The sequence below is a fragment of the Chrysochloris asiatica genome, unplaced genomic scaffold (genome assembly GCF_000296735.1).
Source record: "Chrysochloris asiatica unplaced genomic scaffold, ChrAsi1.0 scaffold00039, whole genome shotgun sequence".
Taxonomy (NCBI): domain Eukaryota; kingdom Metazoa; phylum Chordata; class Mammalia; order Afrosoricida; family Chrysochloridae; genus Chrysochloris; species Chrysochloris asiatica.
In genome coordinates this window covers 10300149-10323362 of record NW_006408557.1, presented here as the reverse complement: position 1 = coordinate 10323362, position 23214 = coordinate 10300149, and the positions used below count along the sequence as shown (strand labels likewise).

Genomic DNA, 23214 nt, shown 5'->3' with positions numbered 1-23214 from the left:
ATAGTACTCACTGGTGATTCTGCCTTCCTCCATGCCCCCTAGCTCTAGGTTCCCTCTTGAAAGCTTGTAAGCCAGTCACTTCTTGCCTTTGTAGTCCCTCCCTCTCCATTTGGGTATCCAATGTCCAAGTTGCCCATCTCTATCTACTCTGTGTGTGGAGGGGGTGGGAATGTTTCTTGTTGTAAAGATTTGTTGCCTCTTTTGAGTCACTGCATCTGATGCTTTCTTGACCTTTCTCTCAGTCCATTGAAGGTACCTAAATATCATTCTTTTGAATTTTTCATGAGGTAGTTTCAATACCTCTTCTTCCTCAGAAATGGTTTCTGGATTTGCATCTCTGTCACTTGTGTGTGTCAATCTGTCTTGTTTCTTTGTGTGAACAGAAATCATCTGTTGTCTCTAAGGCATTGTGGCTTTGTTGTATTTTTATTAAATTGATGATTACGAGTTGACATGGTCTTAAGCACTCACCACCTGTCTCCTGGTAGATGTGATTAGAGAACGAAAGCATGTGCACAGTTTTCCATTTGCTGTCTGTGCAGTTCAGTTTAGGGTGGATTTTGCTGGTTTGGGCTGATGTCTAACAATTGTAAGGTCATATAGTGCTGGCTCTTGTCCAGTGAGTGGGGTTACAGAGGGTATGGTTGTGACTGGGCTGTATGGTCATGGTTACTGTTTCCTGTTGAGTGGTAGGTACAAGAAGAGGAAATATGCAAACCAGGAAACATCAACAAGCAAACAACAGTGAAAAAAGGAAAATAATGAAGGAGAAGCAAAATCATGCAGCATCAAGAAAAATATAACTAAAAAGGGAAAAGCAAATAAAACCATGTTTAGAAAAATATAAGAGAAAAAGGTTAAAAAGAAAAAACACTAAACGAAATTAGGGAGAAGGAAGAATAAAAGAGACAAAGATCCAAGAATAGTAAAGAAAAAAGAAAAAGGAGGGGAAAAAATAGAAACAAAAGAAAAGATAAACGTGGAGATGCAATAAAAACAAGGGAAAGGAAAGAGAAGGAGGAGAATGTGGAAACACAAACCAGAATAATGAAAGGCAAAAAAGTAGGGCATTGGCTGGACCTAGAAAAGATACAAATTCTGGGGGGATTCTGCCAGCCAAGAAAGTCACAAGGTGGAAGGGGAAGGGATGAGAGGGTGTCGTTAGCAGCCTTAGATGGAGTTTCTCTAGGCCTTGTTGTTGACTACGGTTAGCTCATCCAATCTAGAAGTAGTTCCTACAGGCCCTAAAGGTAGCTGAGATCAGGGTCTTTCAGGCTCATAAGGCAGCTGAGGCTGGTTATGAGAGTTGTCTAAAACTGGCTGGGACCGGCTCTGCAAGTTCTGCAGGTCTGAAAAAGTAAAGGCTCATTCCTTTTTTTTTAAGATAAAAAACACAAACAGAAATTCTCATATATTATTTTTTAAATCTCCACACAAGTATTATCTTGTGCATTCTTTGAAGCATTTTGTCAGAGAAGCCAAACTTACGTACCATTCATAAATTGTGTTTATTGTTGATTTATAAAAAAATAACAGGTGAGTAATGAGTCAATATAACACTGATTTGTCTAAATAATGATCACTGTGTAATTGAAACACTCTCCTTGAGTGAGGCTCAAGAGAATCAGGAGACTCTGGTTTTGGTTCCATTATCATCATGACCCATGGTAAACCTGGCCATTTTGATTTTTTTATCTATGTGCTGCACTGCAATTAAGGGCCTACTTGTCACCTAGATTCAAAGAGAGGTAAAATGTACTATCCAAGAGTTTGTTGTAGGTTTTAATTCTAGGAACAGGTAGCAGTTACACTTCGACCCTTCTCATTGCACATAGCTCAATCACTTAAAATATCTTCTGGGTGGTTGGATTGGCTTTATAGTCTACTTGGTGTTTACAGAAGTGTTTCTGAATCTTCTACAATTGTTTTAGACAAGGGCAGATATTGAAAAGTAAATACATATAAAATAATCCCCTCAAAGACACTTCCAGTCTAGGAGGAAGGAATGGGAAAGTTGCATGATAACTCTCTCCTGCCCAGTGGGTTCAAAGCATCTCATTTCCGTTGTTAGTTTGCAATAAAAAAAATCAGGGCAGTTGGGCAGTTCCTTCTTATGGCTCAGTACACTGAAGACATTATTTCTGAAATCTATTTATTTCAATCAACCCAATAACAATAGGACAACTAAGTTGTTTCTTGGTGTTTGATAAAGAAGTATTTATTTTAAAGCAGTTCAATAGCTTTGTGGATAACCACGAACTCATCTGCTATTGTCTTAAACTTCCTACCTACTTGCTCTTGGATGAGCTAAAGGAAGAAAATATATCAAATACCTTTTGACTCCTGCAGCAAAGTTCTGAAAATAAGTGATGTGATCGAGTGAGAAAGTGATATCACAAAGTGAATGAAAGGAAAAATGGAATTACAAAGGTGCTCAGACAGGACAGAAGTCCATTCTAAACATATGAGGGAGCTATACAAAGTTTATAGAAAATGGAATGAAAAGATAATGGAATTTTCCCACAAACTTTTTGAAGCACGCTCATACAAGTGAGATCTTTTGAACCTCAAATCAGTGGGACCCATCCCATTATGACTAGTAAAGATTTGTCTGTATAACTCAGATGAAGAAATGGCAAGGGGCTTGAGATTTGGTTAGCTGGGTTGCAAATGAGTATAAACAGATACAGGACATACTCGGTGAGATGAAATTATGAATTGAATTGTGTCCTCCAATATGTGCTGATGTCCTAACCCCTGAACCTGTAAATATAACCCTGTTTGGAAATGGGGTGGTGGTAATGTCTCTTTTATTATGTTAATGGAGCTATACAGTGTAGAATTGACCCCAAACTTAATCACTTCTGAGTTATGAAGAGTAGAAATTGTTGAGCTGATATATATTCTGCTGTTTATATTGTCAACAACAATAATATAAAATACATTTTTAAGTTAAAATTAGGATATGATTCAAAGTCTATCCCTAATTTTCTTAGTTTAAAATTTTAAATGTTATATGTTTATACAATCTATGAGTATTTATAATAATGACTATAAAGAAATGTACATTTTAGAAAGGTCTTGTGCAGCAGATTTGCCTAATGCAATATGCCGTTTGATTTCTTAACTGATGTTTCCATGAATGTTGATGGTTGATCCAAGCAAAATGAAATCTTTGACAATGTCAGTCTTTTTCCCATTGATAAGAATGTCCTTTATTGAGCAGTGGAGAGGAATTTTGTTTTCTTTACACTGAGATGCAATCCATATCAAAAGTGGTGGTCTTTGATCTTTATCATTTTTCAGTAAGTATTTTAAGTCCTCTTCACTTTCAGCAAACGAGGTTGTATATCGCAGGTTGTTAATAATTCTTCCTCCAATCCTTACTTTTCCATTTCTAACGCATCTCTGATATCAGCTGTCCACACACAAACTTTATGTCTCTGACCCTAGCCACCTGGAGCTAGGGCAGATCTCACAAGTTAAAACACTTCTCACCTGCTGGCCTCATATTAGATGCAAGCTTGGGGGTTCTTTCTGAGTTTGTTCATTTTCACTTACTTCCCCTACTCTTGTTGCTGCCATCAAGTCAGTTCTAACTCATAGTGACCCTGCATAGGCTTTCCGAGGAGCAGCTGGAGGTTTTGAACTGTCTACCTTGTGGTTTGAAGTCCAGTGCTGATCCTACAGTGCTACACTAGGAGTCCTTCCCTAATTTTATGGATCCAATAATTCACTGGAATGACTCACTAAATTCATAGAAAATACTATATTTAAGATTATAGATTATTGAAAAAGGATACAAATTAAGATCATTCTAGAGAAAAAATGCACAGGTAGTGTGGGAGGATTCCCAATGTGAGGCTTTATGTCCTGCAGAGGGCAATCCACCATCTCTTTGCTAACCAGGAAGTTCTCCAAGACCCTATGTTCAGAACTTTGATCTGTCAGTCATGATTAAACACTCACTGCATATGCATGCAGGCTAATCAGGCCTCCTGAGGCTAGCTGACATTAGCCTACCAGGTGAGCCTTATCTGGTCTGGCCAGTCACCACTTTTAAGCATAAATCCTCAGTCGTGGTCTGAAGATTTTAGATACAGACACGTCAATTCTCCCAGGATTACTTCACAGGAACCAAAGACAAATGTCAAAATTATTTCCATTACTATATACAAGTTCAGCAGCACTATCTTATAGAACTTTCTGCAATGACGGAAATGCTCTATTTTGTACTGTCCAGTATGGTAAAACATGGTTAGTACGACCAAGCAATTGGATTTTAAATTTTATTTGATGTTCATTAGTTAAAATTTAAATTTTATGTGTCAGTTGGCTACCATATTGGACAATGCAAGTTTAAAATGTTTACAACTCTTGGCAATGCTTGAAACAATATTCCAAAGCAATTTTTAAATAAAAACTAGATGCCTTGAGAGGGGCCTACTACCACCAATAAAGAAGAGGTGGGATTAGAGTGTGTCCTTTGGACCCGGAGACCCTGCACTATGAAGCTCCTAGATCCAGAGATGATGCCAAGACACACAGGCATCTCCAAAGAATGTTGGTCCTCCAGATGCTGGGAGGAGACAAGGACCTCTCTCAGAACCAGCCTTCCTATTGAGATGGCACTCTAAATTTGGACTTCTATTCTCTTAAACTGTTAGAGAACAAATTTTTATTTCTTAAAGGCAAAAAAGAAAAACAACAACCAAAAAACCAAATTCAGCAACAGCAACAAAATTCTGTGACATGAGAATCTATATCCACCATATATCTCAAACAGTTCATAATTTCACATTTTAAATGATACTCAAAATGTACTCAGTTATTTTGGTGTCCAGTAATGAGTCATCTTTAAGCATAGCTTGCAAATAAATATTTGATCCCTCTCTTTGTCATAAGGTACCCCAAGAACTGTGTGCACTTTCACTTTGACTAAAGCATCTGACTCATTTATTTAATTCTTGATAATGACATTCTCCTAAGTGATTTTTATTTTCCTCAGAAGATGACTCTTAGAAGCATATTAAATGGCATGAGTCTTCCCCTAAAACAGAAATGTTAAAGATCAGCTATAGTTGATTGTATCACCAAGATAATTTAAAAATAATATTTGCTCACTTGAACTTTTAAAGAAAGCACAGTATTTCTCTAAATTTGCATTATTTTGGAGATAGAAGGAAGTGTCTTTGCTTCTCCATGAAGACTAATAAGGACTTGCAGTGTTCATGAACATATGAACAGACTTGCCGTGTTCATGAACATGTGAACAGACTTGCCGTGTTCATGAACATGTGAACAAAAGCACTGACAGAACTCATTTGGATAATACTTTACATTTTAACATACTTAGGCAGCATCATCTGCTTTAATCCTGTTATGTGTACATGTATTACATGTCCATTCTATAGATGAGGAAACTGATACTCAATGGCTTGTACAATTTCACAGCCTCAGAAACCCTATACAGGGTTGCTATGAGTCAGAATCAACTCCACAGCACACCACACTCTTTCAAAGAGCTCTGGTAGCATAGTGGTTGTGTGTCAGGCTGCTAACCTCAAGGTCAGCAGTTCGAAACTACCAGCTGTTTCACAGGAGAAAGGTGAGGTTTTCTGCTCCAGTAAAGATTTACAGATTCAGAAACCCAATACAGGGTTGCTATGAATCGAACTGACTCCACAGCACACAACTACCACCACCACCTTTGTAATACTGCTAAACTACAGATGAACTGAAGCTAGGTTGTTTTCATAAATACTAATGTGTTGTTGTTAAGTACCGTGGAGTCGGTTCCAACTCATAGTGACCCTACACAGGGTTTCCGAGGCTGTAAATCTTTACAGGAGCAGAACGCCTCATCTTTCTCCCGTGGAACCACTGATAGTTTCGAACTGCAGACCTTGAGGTTAGCAGCCCGATTTGTAACCACTACACTACCAGAGCTCCTTCATAAATACTAATACAATATGCCAAATGACAGTCTCATGATCAATGAGACAAGTTACTGGAACATGCTAGAGAAAGACCTGCCAATCTACTTCCATAAAGAATGTTGTTGTTGTGAAGTGCTATAGAGTCAGGTTCGAACCATAGGGACTGAGGAGTGGCTGGTGGGTTTGAACCACTGACCTTGTGGTTAGCAGTCCAGGACTAAAATCCTATGGGGCAATTCTACTCTTTCCTGTAGTGTCGCTATGAATGTGAATTAACTTGACAGCAATGAGTTTGGGTCAGTTTCATTGGAACACATGGATAATATGAGATTTTGTAAAGACAAAACTCCATACTTTATGCAGAGATCTGTGTTAATTCTTTTAGAATTTCATTTACAGCAGTTAGATGAATGGATGAGGGTTTTTTTTTTTTTTTCATTTTACATCATAGTCTTTGGCTGAAAGAACATGTGCAAATAATTTCAGAAAAGCCTTTCTCAGGCTACCAATGAGAACTGGCATTAACTGAAAGGAAAACACACCAGTAAGAACACTTTTAAGGCGGGTCAATGGCTGGGTAAATAGCTAAGAGAAGCTTGTGAGGGGTAAGAGTAACTGGAAGAACTATTATTCAACATATTTTAGATATGCCCAAAGAAATGGAGACGTTGGGGTGGGCAGTCCCAATTTACGATCTGATAACTCTGGAAAGTAACAAGGAATTTAATGTGCAATTTACTACTGGACCACAGCATAAAACCAATGATTTTAGAGGGACAGTAAACACTGAAGTTACAATTAAATGACACTAATTGGACATAATAAATGAATTAGAAGACAATGTGTGGACTCAGGACCCTGCTTTGCAGCTACTAAAAGCACCGGGATGGTTTCCTAAGGGAATAACTTTTGAAGCTTTACAGTTCAAAAAGGCAATGGCAGACTTTTAGAGGGCTTGCTCAAATCCCATTTAGAATATTGTGCACAGCAGCACTTACTCACTAAAAATTAGGTCATTCAAGTGTTTGAGAAAGTGTGGAAGAGGATGGCTGCTTCCAGGGGAGGAGAGGGTGGTATGAGGACTGCCTTTGAAAGCTGAGCATGTTAAGATGTGAAAAGAGGTGATTTAACCAAGGTTTATGAGTATCTGATGGGTTCATACAAAGGAGCTGGGGCAAGACCTATTCAAGTTGTGATGATTAAGGATGCTACAGACTTTTCATTAAGGATAAAGGGGAAGATTCAGTAGGTAAGACCCTTTCTTTTCAAGGTTGTTGTTAAGTATGGGTAACAAAACACTGAGGCAGAGTTAAGAAAGCAGAGAAACCATGGGATGAGGCTTGTTAACATCCCTTACAGTTCCCATCTCTGAGCATTCCTGTCCTTTACATCCAAGCTCTCAGTTATGACTTTCTGGTACCCTCACTGAAGCTTCTTTCACACAATTCCCTGAGGACAACAGTAACAGCAGCAGGGCAGAAGGTGCTGCTCATTCTAGACTTAATAGACAAAGGGAAACTGCCAAAGTGGTGAGAGGCCTGTGTGGGTATTTTTGAAAGTGTGTTTGCACATGTGTGTGTGTGAGCATGTGTGTCTTTGCACATATGACACCAGTGGAACACTCTTGAAGGGAAAATAAGAAATAGAAATATATTATCCAGCCACATGAATAGATACATGCACATCTATTTTCATCACAGCACTGATCACAGTAGCAAAAAGACAGAATCAACCTAAATGCCCATCAATGGAAGAAGGGATACAAAAAATGAGCATTACACCATCCCTCCCACAGTACTCTCTGCTTCTCATCTGGTTCGATAATTCACTGCAATGGCCACAGAGAACTCATCCACCATACTCACAGTTACGGAAATGAATGGGTTATAATTCAGGGTCAAAAGTGTTCAGGACACAGTCCTCCCAGTCAGGACAGCCTGTCCTCTGCTGTGGCCATAAGCAGACCTCTCTTTGTCCTTGGTTCCTTGGTCTGGCTTCTGCCCAACTCCAGCAATGTTATAAAGATCTTTCAGTGTTCTTGATAATGCCCACAGGGCACACCATTCCACCCTAAGCCTCAGTCTCTAGTCTCTAGCTCTCTGGGTCAGCAAACCTAGCTGCCCCAGTTAAGTGTTTGGAGGTCCAGCACTCTGAAAAGCAGCTGGAAAGCCCATTGCTCTGGATCTTGGTTCTGCTGCTACTCCTCTGCTACTCCTTCGGTGTCACAGCTTTCTGTTAAGGGTTAAGGAGGCTCAAAGCACAGGGATTTGGGGGTCCAAAGAACATGTATCCCTCCTAGCTATTCTTCTTTGATAGTGGTGAGATCCACCATTCCTGCTTTTGTGATGGCTCATATTATACATATTAGAGTTTCAAACTTTTATAATCATAATTAACTCTGTTCAAATACTCACAACTGAATCATACAATCCTATCAGTAAATTCTCCCATCTTCTCTTATACAGACCCAGTAGTGTGAAAACTTTGTTTGGTTGGAGTTACAAAGACTACAGGTAGAAGAGCCATATGAAGTAATTCACTGTACTGTAATGGATAAACTAACTTTGGTAAATACACACAGTGGGATACTATGTGACATTAAAGAATAACAGTAACTGAAGTACCTCATAACACTGATAAATCTGAAGGACATTATGCTTAGTGAAATTAGTCAATGACAAAAGGGCAAATATTGTATGAGACAACTGTTATGAAAAGTCAAGAAAAGCGTTTTACACTAAAAGAAACATTCTTTGATGGTCTCTGGGTGGGAGAGAAGTAGAAATAATTCACTGACTAGAGGGTATTGTTGTTAAGTACCATAAAGTCAGTTCCAACTCACAGTGATCCTGCACAGGGTTTCTGAGGTTGTACATCTTTACGGGAGCAGAATGCCTTATCTTTCTCCCGTGGAACCACTGATAGTTTCGAACTGCAGACCTTGAGGTTAGCAGCCCGATTTGTAACCACTACACTACCAGAGCTCCTAGAGGGTTGTTGCTGTTGTGAAGTGCCATCGAGTCGGTTCCAACCCATAGTGACCCTGTATAGGGTTTCCGAGGAGCAGCTGGTGAGCTTGAACCACCGACCTTGCAGTTCAAACGGCTTTGCAGTCTGGCACCTTAACCCACAGCGCCACACCAGGACTTAACTTGGGTGAAGTATAAGGTAATATATAATAAGAGAGAGACTAGTAGAAGAATGATAGAGGCATGTAAAGACAGGGAAGATGTTAAGAGTTAAAGGGAACAGAGGTAAATACTGTTATATACACAATCCAGCAAAAACAGTGATCTACAGGTAGATACATGGATAGACACATAGGCTGAATGGGTGTGGGAGGGAGTGTGGGAGTATACCCACAAATATATAGATTTGTAAGAGGATATTTGCTACAAACATATCCATGAATATGTTGTTAATTGCCGCTAAGTTGGTTCCAGCTCATAGCAACCCTATATAGGGTTTTCAAGGAGCTGCTGGTGAGTTTGAGGCATGGAACGTACTGTTCAAATCAACCTTGCGGCCAGTGCTCACCCTACAGTGCCACACCAGGACTTCATCCATGAATATGGTGGAGCATAAAGAGGGAAATGGTATGAAAACGTCTCATACATTACCAAATCCCTTGAGGGAACGATTTATTTGGCCTGGGGCTCAGGATCACAGTCTTGGGAACACTATAGTTCATTTGTATAACACAGTCCACAAACAAAATATTCTACAGCCGACTTTGGTGAGTAGCAACTGGGATATTAAAAGTCGATAAGTGACTTTGTAAGGTGCAACTATTGGTCTCTCCCTGTCCAGGGGAAAGAAGAATAATGGAAATTGAAGATGCTTGGAAACAATTAGTTGGGTGGACTAACAGAACACGTGAACATCAGTCTCCTCAACCCTAAAACTAGAAGAACTAGATGGTGCCTAGCTACCACTACCAACGGCTCTGAAAGGGATCACATTACAAGGTCCTGAAGAGAGTGGAAGAAAATAAACCTCAAGATCATAAAAGAAAGGGTTAGGGATCAGATAGAGACTGGTGGAACCAGGAGACTAAGACTCTTGGTCATCTTTCTGGTCTAGAACAGAACTTACCCACATGGTTCAACTTTCAGCCAAGCTATAGACAGATTTAAAGGGAGAAACTAGCACTAGTGAGGTATGCACACCACAGAATACTCATCCTTTTAAGATTAAAAGGGCAGCATTTGCCCAAGAACAAAATACTGAAGGGTTAGGTAAGAAGGTGTAAGAGGAACAAGAAACAGGAGGAAGTGAGTTAAGTGATATTTACATAGTGAGTGGATCTCAATCACTGAGATGAAACAAATGATATGATTTGCTGAATGTAAAACTGATTATCTGCTCTGCTCATCTTCACTTAAGTCATAATAAAAAAGTTAAAAAAAATAAAGGGAAGATGGGAAGATGAAAATTTTAGTAAAAATTTTACGTGACTTTAAATGCTGCTTATATCTGAAAGCAGCACATGATAACAATTGTCTATTCTTTTTCTAAAGTGGCAAGTCTCTCTCTCTCACACACACACACACACATACACAGTCTCCAGTGGTGAATTAGTTCTCTGCTTCTTCAGTGCCAATGGTTTGTACTGGCACTCCAAGGTGAAAACAAAGAATAAAACACAGACGGACTCCACGCCAGCCTCGGCCCCAGATCCATAGCTGCACTGCCATCCGGTGACAGCTGCTCCCCTGCATATCCCAGTGACTGACTGCTTACCCATCATGCTCGCTCCCCATATGGTTCCACAAGAACCCCTCTATAGGCAGCCATAGCAACATCTGACACCCCGTGGCTGTCACCGTTCCCACTGGCACAGCCAGTGCCTGCCCAGCATTGGGCCCTTGATGGAGTGTGGATAAATTAGGGAAGTGGAGAGAAAGGATACAGAGGGCCTCTTTGAACCCAGGGAGTAACTTTATCTTGAAATCATGCTTGACTTGCAAAACAACTGAGTGGTTGGTTAACAGCTTCTAGGAAAAGGCCCCCAGATGCAATGGATGGCAGGCTAAGGAAAAGCACCTCCATTTGAACACACGAGGTTACTGGTGCTGCCAAGGTCAAGAAAACAATGGCTAATCACATTGCAGCCAAAATCAGCTAAACCATTTGCTCTGCTTGGAAAAAGCTTTGCCAGCTTGTCCCATAACAATATCCCCTCAATAACAGCACAAGTTAACACTGGGCCAAGCACCGGCACAGGGACCTGGCAGTACTATGTGGCACTTGAAAGAATGTGGCTGCAGCTGCATGAACACAGGAATACACACATGCACACATGCAAACACACAGGCAAACATATAACTCAAACATACACACACACGCACACACACACTCATACACATGCATGGGAGTAACTAACCAGGTCTGATAAGAGCCTCCTCAGTTCCTCACTTTAAAATGATCTGTAACCCTTTTGATGGTCCTCTCCCCCTTACATTTTTATTACAGATGCCATCCAGCATGTCCCAATATCCAGTGTTACCCCATTTTGCCATCCCAAATATTCATTATTAATATATCAAATTATCTCCTAAAATTGTTATTGTCATCAGTTAGCAGTTGTGCCCCGGCCAATGGTCCCTTGCTCACCATGCCTGTTTCAGCATCATCTTCTTAGAATAAAAATAAAGCAACTAGACCTTTTGAATTTGGTCTAATTTTTATTTTCTTTTTACAAAAAGGATTCTTAGCATATCATTCACCATCAATTTAAATTTTCTTTAATGATTCCATTCTGACTCAAATATTTTCAGTCAGGTTGATAGAAACAATAAAATTCTATATACTAGCTAAAGAGCAAGCGAATTCTTTTTCTAAATAACCTGTATTTTTATTTAAGATAAATACTAGAGTCATGTCTACAAAGATTTGAGGATGAAAAGCCCATCTCTAAAGAATTTGATACTTTATCTAAATGTAGTTTCAAATGGACAGCATTAAGAAGATATCCTAATACATAAAAGGATTCAGAAACTAAGTACACTTTCTGGATTCAAAATGAAAAAAAATTCTATGGCAAAGATCACATACTTAGTATTGAACACATTCCCTTTAAAGGATGAACAAATCCAAAAATCATCCCTCACTACTCCTATCTTTCATTGGCAATCTTAACCAGTATAGTAAAAAAGGAAAAAGAAACAAAAGTTATAAAATATGTAAAGAAAACACAAAATGGTCATCAATTGCAGATGACATAATTTTCTATATTGATACAATATGACATCTATATGGAAATTATTTCTATATGGAAATATAGTACAGTCAGAATGCTCCTGAGAAGTAAAGATGGTGAGACTTTGCCTCTCATTCCTTGGACATATTCTCAAGAGGGATCAGTCTCTGAAGAAGAACATTATGCTTAGAAAAGTGAGGGTCAGCAAAAAAGCAAACTCCCAACAAGATGGATTGACCAATGGGCTCTAACATAACAATTGTGAGGATGGCACAGGACCGGGCAGTGTTTCATTCTGTTGTGCACAGGGTTGCTGTGAGTCAGAACTGACTCAATGGCACCTAACGACAACAATTGGAAATCTAAGGGAATCTACAGATAAATTATAGAATGAATGCATGAGTTTATCAAACTTGCTAGATACAAAGTCATACAAAAAAGTTAGGAATCAACGGTTAAATGAAATTTACAAGAGCAATAAAAATATAAAGTACCTTGGATCACATAAAACAAAAGTTGTACAAATCATAAATATTTATTGGAAAATATTAAGGAAAATGTAAAAAAATTGAGATATATATTATGATACTGGGCTCAGTATCAATGGTGAATTTTTACCAAACTGATCAAAGATTTAGTGAACTTCCTATAAAATTCAATGGGGCTTTCATAGAGTTTAAAAAGTTGATTATAAAACTTCTTCAAAGAGCAAATTATAAAAATGCCCAAGCCACCCATGAAGCAGGTGGGCGGATTACATTTAAATTAAGAACACCTGCTACATGACACCACAAATAAAGTGAAAAGACAAGCCACAAAGTGGAAGAAGATATTTTAAAAAAAATATATAACCAAGACAAGTTTAGTATATGAGTCTATAAATAACTAATGTGAATTAATAAGACAATCCAAAAGACAAAAGGGACAAACATCATAAGAAGGCATTTCACAGAAACATAACACAAATGGCTCATAAATGAGTGAAAAGACACTCAGCTGAATTATTAATCAGGAAAGGGCAAATTAAAGCATCAGAAAGATACTTTATACACCCATTATTGTTGTTGTTGTTAAGTGCAGTAGAGTCGGTTCCAACCCATAGCAACCCTGTTTAAGGTTTCTGAGGAGCAACTGGTGAGATTGAAATGCCACCTTACAATTCAAACGGCTTTATGGTCTGGCGTATTAACTCACAGTGCCACACCAGAACTCCTTTAAACCCATGTTGTTGTTGTTATGTGCCGTGGCGTTGGTTCCTACTCATAGCGACCCTGCACAGCATTTCTGAGGCTGTAAATCTTTGCGGGAGCAGAAAGCCTCACCTTTCTCCTGCGGGACAGCTGGTAGTTTCGAACTGCATACCCTGAGGTTAGCAGCACAATTCATAACCACTATGCTACCTACCAGAGCTCCTTTATACCCATAGAACCAGTCAAAAATTTAAAGTCTCACAGTACCAAGGTTTGACAAGGCTATGAAACAAAAGGAGCTGTCCTTCACAGACGTTGTTGTTGTTAAGTACTGTTGAGTCAATTCTGACTCATAGAGGCCACTCTATAGGGTTTCTGAAGAGCAGCTAGTGGGTTTGAACAACCGATCTGTGGTTGACAGTCCAGTGCACATCCTACAGTACCACACTAGCAAGTCTAAATAGTATTTCCCTACATTGGTAAAATACAGTGAATAAGGAAGATCATAGAAGAATTGATGCCTTTGAGTTGTGGTGTTGGAGGAGAATACTGAAAGTGCCATGGACTGCCAAAAGAACCAATAGATCTATTTTGGAAGAAGTGCAGCCAGAGTGCTCCTTGGAGGCCAAGATGGCTAGGCTTCGTCTCTCATACTTTGGACATATTGTTCAGAGGGAACAGTCACTGGAGAAGGATGTCATGCTGGGTAAGGTGGAGGGTCAGAGAAAAAGAGGAAGACCCCTAACGAGATGGATTGGCCAGGTGCCATAATTGATGGCGTCAAGTGTGGCAGCGGTAGTGAGGTTGGCCCAGGATCGGACATTGTTTCGTTCTGCTGTGCATGGGGTCACTATGAGTCGGTTCTGACTCAAAGGCACCCGACAACAACAACAACAACACTGGCAAATACTTTGGCACCACATAGTAAAGTAAAAAAATGGGCATGCCCTGTGACCCATAAGTTCATAGGCCAGGTATGCCCTAGAGAAATTCTTGCAAATGTGTTATGTTTCCAATGTTTAAAACATTATTTGTAATGACTCCTAACAGACACATCTAAGCATCAATCAATAGGAAAATGTTGACTGAATTGTGGTATAGTCTTACTACATACATGTAGCAACATCTACATGGAGGTTTTCACAAACATAATGCTAAACAAAAATGCTGGACACTTCTAGAAGTCACAGTATCTATTCATAAGTAGGAAAATTAATTATTTAGGAAATTATATATGAGTATAGGCGGTAACCTGGTGTGGCTTTGTGGGTTAATGTGATGGACTGTAAAGTCCGTTTGAACTACAAGGTTGGCAGTTCAAGCTCACTAGCTGCTCCTTGGAAACCCTATACAGGGTCGTTAGAGTTGGAACTGACTCAACGGCATTTAACAACAATGACAACAGGTGTCAAGCAAAGTCAGCAGTTGGAATCTACCACTTATTCCATGAGGCTTTCTGCTCCCGTAAACATTTACAATCTCAGAAACCTATACAGGGTTGATATGATTCAAAATTGACTTTATGGCACACAATCAGCACCAACACCATAGGTGATAAAGGGAGGGCTGGTGGCACTGTAGGATAAGCACTGGATGGCAATACACAAGGTCAACAGTTCAAAGCCACAAGCTGCTCCACTCTGAAGACAGATAGGGCATTTGCTTCATAAAGATTTATAGCCTTTTAAATCCTACACAGAGTGGCTCTGAGTCGGAACTGACTCAGCAAGTTAACAACAACATAGGTGGTTAAACTTTAAAACAGAGATTAGCAAATTACAGCCTACTGACTTGGTAAATAAAGCTTTATGGAAACAGTCAAATCTATTTGTTTACATATTGTCTATGATGTTTTAATACTACAACGGCAGAGTTGAGTAGCTCTGACAAAGGCCATATGGCCCACAAAGCTGAAAATATTCACTATATGGCCCATTATAGAAAAAGTTTGTTGAACTGTACTTCATTATAAAGAAAAGGGATGGTTAACCCAGACTTCAGGACAGTGATTACCTCCAAGGAGATACAGGAGGATGTGACTGGAGAGGGGCTTCTAAGGAGAACGAATTTATTTTTAAGGTGGGTTTTCATTCTGACAGATTTCCATTATTATCTTTCCAAGTTTACACACATCTTATATCCATTGTTGTTTGTATGATATACTCTATAATTTAAATTTTTTCTTAAAGTGGAGGAGGAGAGATTCTGTTCTCGGCAGCCACCAATATGCGTATCAATTGAAATTCTGTAATTTACATATATCATCTATAACCAATGGAGGGCTACTGGTGCTGTGGGCTAAGTACTGGGCTGCTAGCCTCTAGGCCAGCAGTTCAGACTCATCAGCAGCTTCACAGGAGAAAAAGGGGGCATTTGTATCTGGCCCTGTCTCTGCCATCATCTTATTTTGTGAATAGAGGGAAATTCCTCTGACCTTTTTAGATTGAGATCATCCGATTCAATCAAGCTTCCTCAACAATATCTAAGACAAATGCAGATCCTCTCACCCCTGCTGGGATCTCAAACAGCCTGTTTTGTTGTTGTGTTCTCAGCAAGATCAGATTCTTCCCATATCCTACTCCACAATCTACCTCTTAAATTGACCATTGCTCTTAGGAACATGAATCTCAAAAGGAACGTGAATGTTCATCTCACCCAGGCCTGTGTTTGGTCATGGAAGCTGTATGTGGATGTATCCAGAGTTCATTAACTTCCCACATGATTTGATTCTTCACTCTGGGCTATATGTTCTTTTTTTATATTAGAATGAAATCTCTACCACATTAATTTCTCCTCATGGATTCCTGTTTTGCTATCCAGACATAGCAAAACACGTTTCGCATTTATAAGACATTTTATGTATTTACATTTCCCCTTTGTAAAACATAGCATACAACTTACCTATAAAGATCTGTGATCAGTTTGCCTTCATACCGATCACACAGGTTGTTGAGAACTTGCTCATGCTGGCCAAACAAGCGGATGTAGTTGGAAGCAGGGAAAGGTTCTTTGGAAAGGCAGGTAATGGTTTCTACCATCTTATACTTGTTAATATGAATTCTGAAGTAATTCCCATTTTTTGCATTACCTGTAACAATTTCTAAGCCCTAGTTGGGGGTGGGTGGGAGAGGATGGAAATCAGAAAAACAACATTAGAAACATTTTTTAACTTTGAAACTATATCAATACCAATTTATTTTTCAAATCTAACAGGTTATATCTTACCACTTACTGCAAATGAGAGTAATGAATATTGACTAAACTCAACAGAAGATAACTGTGTGTCAGAAACCACATACTTGGACTTAATGATCAAATGTTCCTTAGGAGATTTTAAACCATGCTTTTAAATTAGTTGCTAGGTTACAGACACATTTACTATTACTCAATGCCTCACACAACTAATACACATCCTGGGTTTAGTCTCCTTTATGAGGTATCTAAAGATTGTTCATTTTCTTAGTCTGTCCACATCATCTTTTTTTTTTTAAACTTTTTATTGTGAATTGAGTAAAGGTTTACAGAGCAGATCAACAGTTTTACATTCAGCAAATCATACTTTGTTTCAGTTCAATGATTGCAATCTACTTCATGTAAGCATCTTTTTGAGAAAAAAAATTTCCTAGTCAAAAATAATCAGAAATAATTTCAATTACTTTAAAGATTGCTAAAATAAGAGAAACAAGTATAAAACGGTTGTTGGACTTTGCTATTTGGTGATGGCTGTTCCTAGGCAGGCATCTTACTGGAACATAATTTTCAGTAGGCAACTTTTTAGGTTACAAATTGTCAAGGATGTAGATTCCTGGCTTTATGCTCTTAGGAACACTTGCTAAAACCGCCACATTGCCACATGAACTCATATGACAGAAAAGATGCTGCCATAATCCTCATCACCATCATTTTTTCAGTTCCAGCCCCTGCTGACCACCACCAAGACAGAGATGGTCCTCACTGGCTCAGGCAACCACACTGGGAACCCTCAGTGCAGAAGGACGGGTGGTAGTGTTTGAATCTTTACTTTAAGCCCGTGGACTCTGAACTGAGCACACAGTAATGCTCAGTGAACTTCTGTTGAATGCATATCTATTTAAGCGTTTACTCTGAACTTGACTGTGGCATTTAGAAACCCAAGGGCAAGTTGGACTGCACAGATTCCAAATTTTTATGAAGTCCTGGAAATCACCTGGGGAGTTTTTTTGAGGCAATGACACATGAATTAGCTGGGTTTTAAAATAAATTGAGGTTACTGGTGGGTGTTTGGGGATCACATGACTGAAGTCCCTGAATAGAGTTTCTGAGGCTGTAAATCTTTATGGGACCAGAAAGTCTCATCTTTCTCCTGCAGAGCAGCTGGTGCGGCTTGTGATTAGTATTCCTACCGAGCCACTGCATTTGTATTATTTCATACAAAGAGATATGATCATTGGATGGTCACCATTTTGTGAGGTCATTATCATTACTATGTACATTCAAGGGCTGAGGAACCTGAGACTTGGATTGTTACATGACATTCCCAGAATTATAAATGATTCTGGGTAACAGCAGAACTAATCAAATTCTGTGCCTATTGTCTGATAGTGCTATGACTTTGGGCAAGTTTCGTAGCTATCCTAAGTCTCAAAGACCTCATCTGAGAGGAGGGTAATGATACATTTTTCCTGAATTTAAATGAGAAAATCCTCTCGTTTAAATTTGGGGGTAGGGAGAGGGCAAATCCAGGTTAGGAGACTAGTTAGAGACAGTACTTCAAAGATCCATATTTCAGAAAGTCAAGGATACAGAGAGGAAATCTTCCTCAAAGCAAAGTGCTTGAAAAAATAATGAACACAGGTATTATCTAACAAAATAATAGTATATCAATATAACAGAATGGAATGCATCCAATAATAATTATTGGTAAAATATATTCCAAAACTAAGAAATATGTTCATAGTACATTTAATAAGAAAACAGTAGCTTATAAAAAATTGACCATATTATTCATTTTTTGTATCAACATTTTAACCAAATGTTCATGGTCATATTCATTATTTGCCTTTTTGTTCACCTATCTGTAGTTTATCATTTTTAGCAATGAATGTCACTTTCAAAATGAAAAAAAAAATTGTTAAATATGCTGCTGTACTGTGGCAAGTAGCAGTCAAGCGATCAGACGACGTATTGCACTGGGCAAATCTGCTGCACAGGAACTTTTTAAAGTATTGAAGAGCAGAGATGTCAGCTTGAGGACTAGGGTGCGCCTGATCCAGGCCATTGTGTTTTCAATAGCCTCATATGGATGCGAAAGCTGGACAGTGAATAAGGAGGATCGTAGAAGAATTGATGCCTTTGAGTTGTGGTGTTGGAGGAGAATACTGAGGGTGCCATGGACTGCCAAAAGAACCAATAGATCTGTTTTGGAAGAAGTGCAGCCAGAGTGCTCCTTGGAGGCCAGGATGGCTAAGCTTCGTCTCTCCTACTTTGGACATGTAGTCCGGAGGAAACAATCACTGGAGAAGGATGTCATGCTGGGTAGGGTGGAGGGTCAGAGAAAAAGAGGAAGACCTCCAACGAGATGGATCGGCCAGGTGGCATCATTGATGGACTCAGGGGTGGCAGCGGTGGTGAGGTTGGCCCAGGATCGAGCATTGTTTCGTTCTGCTGTGCATGGGGTCGCTATGAGTCGGTTCCGACTCGATGGCACCTGACAACAACAACAACAACAACTGTGGCAAATAGCAAATTCTTGATGAACAAATGGAGAAAGAAACGAAACAGAAACCAGAGAAAGGCAAAGAAAGGAAGGAAGGAGGGAGGGAGGGGGTATGGGAGAGAAAGAGGAAGAAAAAAGGAGGTAGACCCTGAGGAGTTATCCCAAGTGGAAGGGTGGGCTTGTTGGGAGAAGAGGGAAGAGGACAGCCAGGTTTGAGGCACTGCAGGTGTCTGGTCTCCTTATCTGGTAGTTCAATCACCGTTTGCTTCTTGCCACAACTATGAGGGGTTCCAATAAGTTCTTAGAGAAATTCCATTATTTTTTTATTTCATTTTCTCCATATCTTTTTGAAGCTCCCTTGTATTTCTCTAGTCCACGATTCCCTCACTGTTCTTTTTTCAATCTTGTTGTCTAAGGTTTTGACTTCTCACACTGAGTAATGAAACCACCTGAGGCGGGGCATGTGATCTCAAAGGCCCAGCTGTCAAGCTAGTGGGTGGGTGTCTGGACAAGTTCCCCTAACGTCCTGTGGTTTGCTGCCTAAGAGTATCATTTGCCCCCAGATGTCAATCTGTGCAATGAGTGCAGTTCCTTTGCACTATTTTCAATTATTTCTAGGTGGTTTTTTTTTGTTATAGATCTTGGCCTTGAATTTTTTTAAGTTTCCATAACAATGTGTGTGTGCCTTGAATTTTTTTGTTTCCATAACAATCATTGAGCGTCCTCTGTAAGTGCTGTTAGCATGTCATTGTTGTTAGGTTCCGTCCAGTCAGGTCTGACCAATAGCGACCCTCTGTACAACAGAACAAAACACTGCCCGGTCTTGTGCCATCCTCACAATTACTGCTACACCTGAGCCCATTGTTGCTGTCACTGTGCTAAACCATCTCATTAGATGTTTCCTTCCTTTTCACTGTCCCTCCACTACTCTACAAAGTATGATGTCCTTCTCTAGGGACTGGTCCCTTCTGATAATATGTCCAAAGTATGAGAGATGAAATTTTGCCATCTTGGTTTTTGAGGAGCATTCTGGTTGTGCTTTTTCCAACAAAGATTTGTTTGTTCTTCTGGGAGTCCATGGTACCTTTAATATTCTTCTCCAAAGCCATAACTTAAATGCATCAATTTTTCTACTAACTCTGTTTTTCATTGTCCAGCTTTCACATACATGTGAGGCTACTGAGGTGAGGTGCACTTTAGTCCTCAAACTGATATCTTTGCTCTTAAACACTTTAAAGAGGTCTTGTGCAGCAGCTTTGCTTAATGCAATACATCATTTGATCTCTTGACAGCTGCTTCCACGTGTGTGGTAGTGGATCCCAGCAAAACAGTCTTTGACAACGTCAGTCTTTTCTCCATTTGTCATGTTGTTATTTATTGGTCCAATGGTAAGGATTTTTGTTTTCTTTACATAAGTTGCAACATGTGGTCTTTGATATTTATCAGTAAGTATTTTAAGTCCTCTTCATGTTCAGCAAGCAAGGTTATATCATCTACATATCACAAGTTGTTAATGAGTTTTCCTTTAATCTTGATGCTACATTCTTTATATAACCCAGCTTCTTGGATTATTTCCTCAGCATACAGACTGAATATATATGGAGAAAGAATATAACCCGGGCACACACCTCTCTTGATTTTAAACCATTCAGTGTCCCCTTATTTGTTCAAACAACTGCTTCTTGGTCTATGTACTGGTTCCGCATGAACACCATTAAGTGTTCTGGAATACTCATTCTCTGCAGTTGTCCATAGCTTGCAAGCCTTTGCCTAGTCAATAAAGCATAGGTAAACATCTTTGTGGTATTCTCTGTCTTCATCCAAGACCCATCTGACAGCAGCAATAATATCCCTCATTCCATGTCCTTGTCTGAATCTGACTTGAACCTCTGACAGTGCCCTGTCAATGCTGACTGCTGTAGTCAATTTTTAATTGTCAAATTTTACTTGCATGTGATATTAAAGTTATTGTCTGATTATTTCTGCATGCTGTTGGATCACTTCTCTTTGGAATGGGCACAAATATGGATCTCTTCCAATCAGTTGGCCAGGTAGCTGGCTTCCTAATTTCTTGGCATAGATGAGTGAGTACCTCCAGTGCCTCATCTGTTTGTTGAAAGATTTCAATTTGTATTCCATCAATTTCTGGAGTCTTGTTCTTTGCTAATGACTTCAGTGCACCTTGGACTTCTTCCTTTAGTGCCATTGGCTTTTGATCATATGCTACCTCTTGAAATGGTTGAACATTGACCATCTCTGTTAGGTACAGTAACTACTGTGTATTCCTGCCATTTTCTTTCGATGCTTTTTGCGTCATTCAATATTTTTCCCATAGAATCTTTGACTATTTCAAGTCTTGATTTTTTTTCCTCAGTTGTTTCAGCTTGAGAAATGCTAAGCATGTTCTTTCCTTTCAGTTTTCTAATTACAGGTGCTTGCACATTTCATTGTAATATTTGATTTTTTCTTCTCGAGCTCACCTTTGAAATTTTCTCTTCAGCTCTTTTATCTCTTCATTTCTTTCATTTGCTTTTAGCACCTCTTTGTAGGATAGCAAGCTTCAGAGTATTTTTTAACATCCATTTTGGTCATTTCTTTCTTCCTTGTCTTCTTAATGACCTTTTGCTTTCCTAGTGTATGATATTCTTGATGTCATCCCACAACTTTTCTGGTTTCTGGTCATTAGCGTCAAATGCATCAAATATGTTCTTGAGATGATCTCTAAATTCATGCAGGATATATTCAAGGTTATATTTTGGCTCTCATGGGTCAAAAATTTAATTTTCTTCAGCTTCAGCCTGAAATTGCATATGAGTAATTGATGGTCTACCATGGTATGGTTTTGGTTGATGATATGGATCTTTTCCACTGTCTCTCCACAGATGCAGTCAATTTGATTTCTGTGTATTCCATTTGGTGGATTCATGTGTATAATTGTATTTCATGTGATTGTAAAAAGGTATTTACAATGAAGAAGTCATTGGCCTTGCAAATAATGCCATCTCCAGCATCATTTCTATTACCAAGGCCATATGTTCCAACAATTGGTCCTTCCTCTTTGTTTCCAACTTTTGTATTCCAATCACCAGTAATTATAAATTCATCTTTATTGCAAGTTTGATCCATATCAGATGAAGAAGTTGATTGAATTCTTCAATTACATCATCCCTGCCTTTAGTATGTGCATGAATTTGAAGAATAGTGGTACTGATTGGTTTTCCTTGTAGATGTATGGATATTATTCTATCACAGGCAGCATTATACTTCAAGATAGATATTTAAATGTTCTCTGTGATGATGAATATGACACTATTCCTCTTCAGTTTGTCATTCCTGGCATAGTAAACCATATGAATGTCAGATTCAAAATGGCTAATGTCAGTTCATTTCAGCTCACTAATGCCTAAGATATCAATCTTTTATGCATTCCATTACATTTCTGACAACTTCCAATTTTCCTAGACTCATACTTCATCCATTACATGCTCTAGTTATTAATTCTGGACCACACTATCAGCAGACCTGAATAGTCTGTACTCACCCTAAAAAGGTAATTAGTATCTGAGAAACCCCAGCATATACAAACTGCCTTTAATGCCAAAGGGAATATTTTGATGCATTCAGAACTTCCACATTGCCCCCTCTCCAGTTATATGAGTATTAGCTTAATGCCAAATCTCACCTGACACACATACTTCCAAGTTAAGCTTAGCTATCATAACACACCTTACTACACCATTGTCTCATTAAGCTTTTTCCTGCACTCATTGTTATTGTTGTTAGCCATGGAGTTGGTACTGACTCATAGCGACCTTAAGCACAGCAGAACACACACTGCCAGATCCTGGGCAAGCTTTACTACTGTTGCCACGTTTGAGCACATTGATGCTGCCACTTGGCCAATACATCCTCCTGGGGGGTCTTTTTCTCTCACCTTCCACCCTACCAAACATGATATCCTTCACCAGCGACTGGTCCCTCCTGACAATATGTCCAAAGTATGAGAGAGGAAGTTTGGCCATCCTGGCCTCCAAGAACCACTCTGGTTGCATTTCTTCCAACACAGATCTGTTGGTTCTTTTGGCAGCCAATGGCACTTTCAATATTCTCCTCCAACACCATAACTCAAAAGCATCAATTCTTCTACAGTCTTCCTTATTTACTGTTCAGCTTTTGCATGCATATGAG

The 23214-nt window shown here is 39.2% G+C and overlaps 1 protein-coding gene across 1 annotated transcript in view; it reads right to left on the bottom strand.

The window, feature by feature from the left end:
* Nucleotides 1-23214, bottom strand: part of LOC102837054 (chromosome unknown open reading frame, human C20orf26) — a 529862-nt gene that overhangs the window by 85672 nt on the left and 420976 nt on the right. Inside the window, exon 24 of the mRNA XM_006860747.1 lies at nt 16233-16438. Within this exon, the coding sequence (XP_006860809.1) occupies nt 16233-16438 (206 nt within the window). The remainder of the gene's footprint in view (nt 1-16232; nt 16439-23214) is intronic.